The sequence below is a fragment of the Oryx dammah genome, unplaced genomic scaffold (genome assembly GCF_014754425.2).
Source record: "Oryx dammah isolate SB20612 unplaced genomic scaffold, SCBI_Odam_1.1 HiC_scaffold_19, whole genome shotgun sequence".
NCBI classification, from domain to species: domain Eukaryota; kingdom Metazoa; phylum Chordata; class Mammalia; order Artiodactyla; family Bovidae; genus Oryx; species Oryx dammah.
This window is the reverse complement of record NW_024070203.1, coordinates 75796776-75807196: the sequence shown is the minus strand read 5'-3', so window position 1 is coordinate 75807196 and position 10421 is coordinate 75796776. Positions and strand designations below refer to the sequence as shown.

The 10421-nt window shown below is 44.4% G+C and overlaps 1 protein-coding gene and 1 long non-coding RNA gene across 2 annotated transcripts in view; one reads left to right on the top strand and one right to left on the bottom strand.

Moving 5' to 3' along the window:
• Positions 1 to 10041, top strand: part of SPAG1 (sperm associated antigen 1) — an 85047-nt gene extending 75006 nt beyond the window's left edge. The window contains exons 16-19 of the mRNA XM_040260985.1: positions 1678 to 1804; positions 7565 to 7729; positions 8813 to 9184; positions 9289 to 10041. Coding sequence (XP_040116919.1) covers positions 1678 to 1804; positions 7565 to 7729; positions 8813 to 9184; positions 9289 to 9420 — 796 coding nt within the window. The 3' untranslated portion in view covers positions 9421 to 10041. The remainder of the gene's footprint in view (positions 1 to 1677; positions 1805 to 7564; positions 7730 to 8812; positions 9185 to 9288) is intronic.
• A 73-nt stretch (positions 10042 to 10114) lies between these two features.
• The window catches only part of LOC120878431, a 679-nt gene continuing 372 nt past the window's right edge, over positions 10115 to 10421 (bottom strand). Inside the window, exon 2 of the long non-coding RNA XR_005724542.1 lies at positions 10115 to 10328. This is a non-coding gene — a long non-coding RNA (uncharacterized LOC120878431). The remainder of the gene's footprint in view (positions 10329 to 10421) is intronic.

Genomic DNA, 10421 nt, shown 5'->3' with positions numbered 1-10421 from the left:
GCTTTCTGAAGAATAGTGACTCGGCATGGGTTTTTGTAGCTGTTTCAGAAAATATTTTAAACTTAAGTTCTCACTGTTTGTTTTGGCACATGTTTTCCTCTTTTTGGCGACCTTCTTATGTGAAAAGTTCTCTTACTAAACCAGCATTTTTCTGCCCTTCTCCTGTTCGGCCTCTGTGGTCTTGGGTGTTAGTGGCCTCTTAATTTTCCCCTGAGACTGACTCCCCTCTCATGCAGACTGCTCACATGCCTGGCACTCCCCTGCTCCCTCTCTAAGGCTTTTCTTTTCTCTTTTTTTAGGCTTTTCTCTCCCTGCTGTTCTTGGGCTTCTAAAGGTGTAGATGCCTTTTTCGCTCTAATACCCGCTGGCTCCATTTACCACCTTCTAGTTCTGAGCCCCACATCTCTGTGGACATGAGTTTGAGCAAGCTCTGGGAGTCGGTGATGGACAGGCAAGCCTGGCGAGCTGCAGTCCACGGAGTCACAGAGAGTCAGACAGGACTGAGCTACTGAACTGACTGATCTCTGTCTCTGAGCCCTGGACCTGAGTGCCACCGCCCTGCCTTCTGTGCTCATGATGGGCTCTCACCCTTGACCCGCGCCTCCCTTGCCAGTCCGTGCAGTGCAGGTGTCCTGACTTCTAAACTCTTCTAGGCCTTCTGAACTCCTTTCCGTCCCCACTCCCTATCAGTCCTGCTCTGGCTGTCACCACCTACCCCTCACCACCTGCTGCACCCTCCCAGGTGTTTCCTGCACAGCCTCGTCCCCTCTGTCCCCTCCGATTCTCCACTTGGCAGCTAGAATGACCTTCCCCAAACAGTGAATGGGTCCGCCTCTGTTTAAAACCCATCATGCATACTAAGTCGCTTCAGACCGCATGGACTGTAGCCCGCCAGGCTCCTCTGTCCATGGGATTCTCCAGGCAAGAATACTGGAGTGGGTGGCCATGCCCTCCTCCAGGGGATCTTCCTGACCCAGGGATCGAACCTGTGTCTCTCACGTCTCCTGCATTAGCAGGTGGATTCTTTACCACTAGCACCACCTGGGAAAACCTTAAAAACCCATCAGCAGACTCCATTAAGCGCTGGATAGAGCTCAGCCTCCTGCCAGGCCCTTCCTGTCTGGCCTCCCCCTCCCCAAACCTCCGCATACTCCCGCCATAGCGCCAGGAGCACCACGCGCTCTGTTACTGTCAGCTCTGCACGCGCTGGGTGCCCTCCCTCCTGTCGCAGCCCCGCGCCTTCCCATTGGATAATACTCGCTGCACAGGTACTCCAGGCTTCAACTTAAATGTCCCTTCTTCTGGGAAGTCTTCCCTGACTATCCCTTCACTTCAGCTTCACCAAGTCTGAAGAGACTCTCAGCTCTGTGTTCCCAGAGCATCCTTTACAGATTTCACTGCATTTGCTGCTTTTAACAGACTGTCTCTTCCTCTAGACTGCAACCTCCTTGAGGGCCTGGACTGTTTTGATTGCAGTGGTATCCCCAGGGTCCCTAATTGCAAGTACTGCTGGAAAATGCCATCATTGGAGAAAAAAAAAATGTTAGGTTTCGATTGCAGCACCTGTGGTATCGAAACAGACATATTTAGTTATTTTCTGATTTCTATTAGCTGCCCAAATTTATGGATATGTTCTTTTTACCTTTCATAATGCTGAGTTCCATTTCATTACACCAGAGCCCTCTGTTACTTGAAGCTGGGCCAGTTTGAAGAGGCAAAGCAGGACTGTGACCAGGCCCTTCAGATGGATCACGGCAATGTGAAAGCTTGCTATAGACGAGCCCTTGCTCACAAAGGGCTCAAGGTGAGGAAATCTTCGTTTTCATATGTCAGGGTCATCTTTGAACAAATCACGTGCTTTCAATGAACATAAATTGTGGGCTTGAGGAATGGGCATGGCAGTATCCTGTTTAAGCCTGGTTCTGTAGTCACCAATCCTGAAATCTAGGAAGATGCCGCAGATTTCTAAGATTCCTTCCAGATCAAAAATGATGATTTATTTCCTGATTTTCTGAGGACTGTCGTTAGTTAGAATAGGTCCACTTTAAGGGACAGGAAGGTTTGCTGAGTTACTGAAGGCCACCGGCAATGCCGCTGGATTCCTCGGACAGAGGGCTGGGGTTGTCTGTGGTGGGGTGGGGAGGAAGGAACGGGACAGAAGAGGTGTTCACCCATGGACACTGGCAGAGATGCAGCAGAGGCGGAAGTTCATGTGATTTGAGCCTTAAACTGGCAAGTGGTCCCTATGAGGCCATAGGACAGCATTCTTCTCTAAGAAAACCACACCATTACTTTCAAAGAAGGTTTATATAATTACACTTTTCTTGATGCTGCTGCTTCTGTGTGGAAAACTCAAGTGAACATTTTCATTTGTAGAAAATAACACAAAGAAAACTCAAAACATTCTGGGAAATGGCATTTCCTACAATGGTATTTTTAAAGACTCTGATTAAAGTTTAATACAATGAAGTTCACACATTGTAAGTGTACAGATCATTGACTTTTTTTTCTTCTTTAAAGTTTTTTTTAATTGAGATATAATTGACATTTTATATTAGTATCAGATGTACAGCATAGTGATTTGATATTTGTATGTATTATGAAATGATCAGATGATCACAGTATGTTTAGTTCACCATACTGCTGCTGCTGCTGCTACTGCTAAGTCACTTCAGTCGTGTCTGACTCTGTGTGACCCCATAGATGGCAGCCCACCAGGCTCCCCCGTCCCTGGGATTCTCCAGGCAAGAACACTGGCGTGGGTTGCCATTTCCTTCTCCGAGTTCACCATACAGTTAACATTTTTTTCTTGTGATGAGGACTTTCAAGATTTATTCTCTCGGAGACTCTCAAATGTACAATATGCTATTATTACCTCTTGTCATCATGCTGTACATCACATCTCCATGGCTTATTTCGTGACTGAAATTTCATACCTTCTGAACATCTTTGACCATTCTGCCCATCCTCTGCTCCCCAACCCCCACCTTTCCTCTGCAACCCCTATTTTTGTTCTCTGTTTCTGTGAGTTCAGGTTGTTCTTCATTGTTGGGTTTACTTTTTTTTTTCAGCCAGGTCTGGGGACCGGCTTAGAGGGTAAAGTGTCTGTCTGCAAGGTGAAAGACCTGGGTTTGGTCCCTGAGACCTGGGTTCGATCCCGGGTCAGGAAGATCCCCTGGAGAAGGAAATGGCAACCCACTCCAGTACTCTTGCCTGGAAAATCCCATGGATGGAGAAGCCTGCAGGCTATAAGCCCATGGGGTTGCAAAGAGTCAGACATGACTGAGCAACTTCATTTTTTTCTTTTGTTGGACTCCACATATAAGAGATCATATGATAATTGTCTTTCTCTATATGACCAATTTTACTTAGCACGATGCCTTCAAAGTCCATCATGTTGTCACAGATGGCAAGACTTCCCTTTTTAATGGCTGAATAATATTCCGTTGTGTGGATATACTACATTCTCTTTATCCATTCATTCACTGATGGACCCTTAGGCTGCTCTTGTGAATAATGCTGCATGGAGCGTGGGAGTGTCTTTTTAAGTTAGTTTCTGCTTCTTTTGGATGAATCCGGGGCCGTGTCCCGGGTTCTGTCTTGGGTGGCTGTGATGCGTGTGGTGCAGTGTGATGAGGGAGGGTATACAGCAGGAGGGAGAGGTTTGCGGGCAGAGTGTCGACCTTACTGAGTTTGAGAGCGTTCTTTTAACTCCATAAAACCTAGGTTTTGTTGAAAGAGGGTGGTCATGTTTCTTGTGTCCTGTATCAGATGAGGATGTGTGCTTGTGTGTTCTGAGCACTCAGGCTTTTCTAGAGCCTAGATCCCCTCTGATTGCAGTGGAGTGACACCTGTACTGAGGCAGGATGACCCGTCACGACCCCTCAGCCATGCTGCTGCCTTGCCTCCCCTCCCCAGCCCCTCCTTTTGTTATAAAGGATACAGATGAACAGCCAATCGAAGAGGTGCCGAGGGCAAGGTCCAGAAGTGTCCCAAGTGTAGGAGCTTCTGTCCTGATGAAAGTGGGCCATGTCGCCCTCCGGCACGTGGCTGCCCCATTCGCCAGCCCAGCAGCTCCACAGCGGCCCTGTATGCCCAGTGTGTTTGCTCTATTCCCAGTGCCCAGGACACCTGACCACCACCACCACGCGCCCCCCTGCCCCGCTTCTCTTTTGTTTGTTAACAGCATACTCATTTGTAAACCTCACATAAAGATTTCCTAGGGGATGTGTGGCACCATGAATTAAAAGAGGCTTCTTGAAAGTTTACTCAATTGTTTTTGAACTTAATGGATTGGGTCCATGAGGCAGTCATGATCTGTGTGACTCATGAGCTTCTATATCAATATTCCAAACTCTTAAAGCAGATTTATCCCATACTGGCTGCCTCACTGTTTGAAAGACTGGAATTTTATACTTCCTTGGAATGAATTCTGGAAATTGCATGATGATGCAGAAAGAGAATCCCAACTTTTAGTGATCCTGCCCTAGTAGAGTGTGAGACTGGCAGCTTGTTTTTCTGGTTTGATCTCTCATAGCTTTATCTATATCCCCTGTGGTTTGAGTTATGTGCCAAGTGAATTTGAGTATCTTCAAAGACTGTTTATAAAATGCATCAGAACTCACACCTGGACTGGCTTTCTCTGTCTGACTGGTAAGGAGGTAGCCTATGGGTCCACAGGGAGCAGGGCCTTGCCTGTGCTTCTGAACTAAACTCTGCTTTCTCAGATTATTTTATTTGTTTTCTAGCTGGCTTTAATTTTGTGTGTGTGTGTGTGCCAGGTTTGAAAACTACAGAGCTTTCCTTTTTTTTTTTTCCTATATAGTTTATTTTTGGCTGCACGAGGTCTTTATTGCTGTATGCTGGCTTTCTCTAGTTGCGGAAAGCGGGGGCTCCTCTCTAGTTGTGGTGCGTTGGTTTCTCCTGTGGCTTCTCTTATTGCAGAGCACAGGCTCTAGGGCACGTGGGCTCGGTGATTGGCACACAGGCTCAGTTGCCTCATGGCATGTGGGATCTTCCCAGACCAGGGATCAAACCCATGTCCCTTGCATTGGCAGGCGGATTCTTAACTGCTGGGCCACCAGGGAAGTACAGGGCTTTTCTTAACTGTTCAGGTGCTCTTCATAAGAAAAGGTAACTGAGCATCTTGGTTTTAGTTACAGTTTGTTTACTCTCTCGAGTGCCACGCGTGTGCTGGGCTGTGGGAGCATAGAGGTGGTGAGACATGTAGCCTGCCCTTGGGAATTGACAGCCATCGGGGACGCCAGCAGGCCCAAAGTATCAAAAACAGTAACATCATCTAAAGTAATTGTTGTTATTGTAGTTTAAGCACATTTATTAACAGTAAATGTTGTCACAAACATATGTGATTGATCTTTTTTTTTCAGGCCTACTAAGGTCGTTAGCATCTCTTCCTGCCCTCCTTTCTTCAGGAGCCGCTTTGCTCTGTGTGGGAGCTCTGCCCTCCACTCCAGGGGCTGGCTTCCCTTCCAGTCTCCTCTGCTCTGACAAGCAGTATCAAAGGAGACTCCTGCCCCTTGTTAGCGTCCATCTCAACCCTTGCTTTTCTTACTTGCATAAATGACAGTGCACGCACGCTTACTTTATTTATTCGTCTGTTCCTTCGTCTTATTATTGCTTTCCCTCATAAGACACCAGCTTCCATGAGGGCCCAGGCCCCGCTGTCTGCTCCCACTCCGTGTCCTTGCCCACAGCACACGGAGCGCCGGTGACCGTCCGCTCTGACGCTGTGTTGACCCGGTGGCTGGGCCCCTCCTCTGCACCCCCCACCCCATGGCCGTCCGGCCCTCTCTGCTCTCGGGCCCTCTCTTCACACTGCCTGCCTCTGTTTATCACTTATCAAAGTGTATTTCTTGCTTTCTCAGGTTTTCTTCTAACCAAACAGGTTGGTTCTTTAGGCACGAACTGTCTTTGAACGGATGGAAAAAGAGTCACGTCCACGCCTCGGGGGTGACCCTCCATTTCCAAGGCTCCATTTTCAGGCCTCTCCCTTGAGCTCCACAATCGTCCTCACACTCGCCTTCTGCTCATTGCTCCCTTGATCATCTCAAAGATCATCTTTCTGTGCCTCAGTTTCCTCGTCTTTAAATGGGGGCAGTAAAAGTTAGTATTTATAGGGCGGTTGTGGGAATAAAATGCGGAGAAGGAAGACTAGTCCCCGCTCCGCCTGCCCGCCGCCCCACCCCCATGCCTTTCCGCATGGTTCCCTCCCTGCCTGAACACCCGGGATGGAGACACAGGGCCACTGGTTTTCTTGAAGCAGGTTCTGACTGTGCTCTGGTGACACGTTGCTGTGTGCAGATTGGTTGTCAGTAGTACTGATGTACTATATAGTTCGTAAATAATTCACCTTTTTTAAACAATAAGTTAGAGCGGTTTAAGGCTATCCCTTTAAGCACATTGCTCTTGCTCTGGTATATTGCTGGGTGGAGTGGGAAGGGCTGTGTCCTTAAAGCTAGTCCCCCAGGAATGTCACATAACCACTAACTCATTTTACCTGTGCTTCGTGTCCAGTGCATGGTATTATTATATGTCACGGATACTTGAGAGGTTACACATCATTGGAATTCTTCGCCTCCTCACCGAATTAATTCTGGCTTAATCAGAACATGAGTCTGGTCTATAGTTCTAGAATATGGCCTCTCACCAGTGGGCTGATTTTGTGGTGTCCTTCTCTGCCACCAGATTCTGCACAGTGTTTGGTTAAACACTTTTCATTCCCTTCCACCTCTCCAAGGTTTTGCCTGACTCTTTATGGAAGAATAAATGTTGACTCTAGCCTGTTTACAACTCCAAGGGTGTCATGGAATAGGATATTACGATAACAACTAAGATTTGTCCAGCTCTTTGTAGGTGTTAAGCCACTCACGCTTTATTAATTCATTTATTACTTGGCACAACTCTGTGAAAACTAGAATGAAGAATCTTTTGTTATTCCTATTTTAAAGATGAGAAAACTGAAGCCCAGAAAGGTGATGTGGGATCTAGCTCAAGTTTTTGCTGCTAGAAGGTGCTGATACGAGGCTGTTGCTTCTTTCATTTATTCATTTAGCAGACAGTGCCTGTGTGTCAGGGACAGTGAAAGCTGTGGTAATACAGGATTTAACTTCTGACTCCAGGTTCTGTGCTCACTCTTCTGTGTTATGTGTGTGTGCGTGCTCAGTTGCTCAGTTGTATCCGACTCTTTGTGACCCTGTGGACTGTAGCCCACCAGGCTCCTCTGTCCATGGGATTCTCCAGGCAAGAATACTAGAGCAGGTTGCCATGCCCTCCTCCAGGGAATCTTGCCAACCCAGGGATCAAACTTGAGTCTCCTGAATTGGCAGGTGAATTCTTTATCACTGAGCCACCTGGGAAGCCCCTTTTGTGTTATGGATTATAGTATCTTAGCCCAAGACTTAGCTCATAGGCCTGACTTCTTTCACTAATGGGAACCTACTGCACACGCTCTGTGTACTTATGTCACCAATCTCCCATTCAGGCTCATCTGTGCCCCTTGTCCTTTTATTTATGAGAATTATTTTCTCTGCCCTCCTCCTTTCAGAATTATCAGAAAAGTTTAAACGATCTCAATAAAGTTCTCCTACTAGACCCAAGTATTGTTGAGGCAAAAATGGAACTGGAAGAGGTAACCAGAATCCTTAATATTCAGGATAATACAGCATCATTCAACAAAGAAAAGGAGAGAAGGAAAATTGAGATTCAAGAGGTATGTGTATTTGATTATCTCTGAAAGTACTCTTTTGGAGATCCTATACTCATATGGGATTCTGAGGTCATATTCCTATGAATTTTAAAAATTCTGTATTTTTATCCTAGTAATCAATGAAGACATTTTCACAGATTATAATGACAAAACATTTCTTTTGTTGTGATAACTGGCCATTGCATTTCCACCTTGGATCTAAGAACCTGTTGGGTGTCTGCATTCTTTCTTTCTGTGCTCCCTTCCCTCCATGCCACCTGGCCTGTGGCTTTATTGCTTCCACTCCAGGTTGCCCTGTGAGCCTGTGACCACTGAGCTTTGCTTCCTGGTTGACCTGAAGAACCCTAGAGGACTGATTCAGTTTCAGTGTCCTGCACACCACACCCAGAGAGGTTCCTGATCAGTTCAGACCTTTCTTAGTGTTTGTAAACAAGATCAGCCTCATCAGGGGTCCTGGCCCACCTAGAACCAAACCTGCCTTTGTGATTTCAGATAACCCAGTGCCTTGTGTTGTAACCTTTAGTGAAGAATGTCAGCTTGTGGATCCCTGTGTATTCATGAATGCTCATATCAACCTACCCATCATCTTACATTTCCACTAAGAGTAGGAGGCTAATATGTGAAAGAAGCAAGGGAGTTTTTTCCCCACTAAGGAGGGAAGAAAAAAACTGTTTTTAAGAGAACTGAAAAATGTAAGTTCATGTCCCTATCAAATATAAGGAAATAAGTAAATATAAAATCTGTCATGAAGAAGAGATATAAAGTTGTTATAGGTCTTCTTTTACACAGCAGCTTTTACTCATGGAAAATTATAAAAATTTCATGGTCATATTCTCAATGTCAAAAAAAATGTTAAACCTTAAAAAAAGAATACTTTTATGAATGGATGCTTAGACTTTAAAACCTCTCTTCCTAAAAAATAAGTAGATTTTATGATTTATTGCAAGTTATATATTTTTCACTCAGAACTTGACTAAATTACAGCCCATGGTGTTTTTCAGTGCCTTCCTGTTTTAATGAAAGTAACCTGGGGGTGTATGCAGGCACTGCTGTCTGGGTCCCGGTATAATTCTTCTCCTCCTGCAGGTGAGTGAAGGCCATCAGGAAGAGCCTGAGGGGACCTCAAAGGAGGTCCCCATGGACGGCCTTGCTTCTGAGAAGGGGGACACCAGCAACGGGCCACAAGAGCTCTATGAGAAACTGCTGATCTCCAAGCCTAACAATGCCTACGAATTTGGTCAGGTTATAAATGCCATCAGCACGAGGAAAGATCAAGGAGCCTGCGCACACCTGCTAGCCATCACTGAACCAAAAGATTTGCCAGTGTTGCTGAGTAACAAACTTGAAGGGGACACATTCCTCCTCCTCCTCCAGTCTCTGAAAAGTCATCTTATTGATAAAGATCCCTCCTTGGTGTATCAGCATCTTTTATATCTGAGCAAAGCAGAAAGGTTTAAGGTAAGTGGCAAAAATATCTCATTCATGGAGATAGATTCTTTTAGGGTTTTTATAACTTTAAAATGTTCATTTATAAGCTGATATAATTTTTTCCCTTATTGCAGATGATGTTGACACTAATTAGCAAAGGCCAAAAGGAACAGATTAAGCAGCTCTTTGATGACCTCTCAGATGCACCAGACAAACATTTTACTTTAGAAGATGTACAGGCCCTCAGAAGGCACTATGATCTTTAAATCAAGATAATGGTTAGATTTCTTCCATGTATGTATGTGTTCCGGTAATGCCAGTGAGATGGTATTGTAATAGAGTTGCATGGATAAAACCTGGCTTAGAAAAGATCCCTTGGTCTGGACTATAAAATATTTTACTTATTTTTATACACAGAACACATATATTCTACAATCTGCTTTTTATTAGTTGTAAATATTTTCTTATGTACCAGAGCTAACATCTTTATATTTAATAATAAGTATATTTGGAACTTGTTAAGATGCATTTTAATTTATATTATACATTTTCTCTTAATGACTTGTTAAAATTTTGAGTTAAATTCTACTTCTTTGGGCTATGAAGCCTTCCTCTTAAGTTTGATAGAAATGTCATTTCTTTATAGTTCATTTTTAAAAGCGAAAATCATTAACAGTGATTATTACATCACCTTTATTTCCTGCTAAGATATATATAAATCCCATTTTATATTACTTGTAGATGACAGGCCTCTAAGATGAAACACAACATTTAAGTCTATAATATGAAATGATTATTAAATAAACTGTGGTTATTTAGAGCTATAAGAGGAACCTATTTTTTTCTAATATGTAAGTATTGCCTACTAATTAAGAACAGAAATTGCCCAAAATTCTATTACTAGATTTTTAAAGGCTGGTTTCCCTTATGTGTTGTTTATGTAAGCAATAACAGAACCACCACTGTATAAAATCAACCAAGCCTGCATTGCTATTTGAATTGTCACTCGCACATTTCCCCCAAACATTTTAAATTACTTCTCCCTCTTTTGTCCCCTCCTCCTTTAAGCATGATCATATTTATTCCCTTAGTGCAAAAGAGAAAATGAAGAACTCTTTATATTGAGAGCTCGCTTGTTACTTGGGTCAAAGTAAAGGTGTTTCTGACAATAAAACTCTCCAGTCTCTTACCAGTGTGCTGTCGTAAAGGTGTTTCTGACAGTAAACCTCTCCGGCCTCTCTCAGGGTGCTGTCGTAAAGGTGTTTCT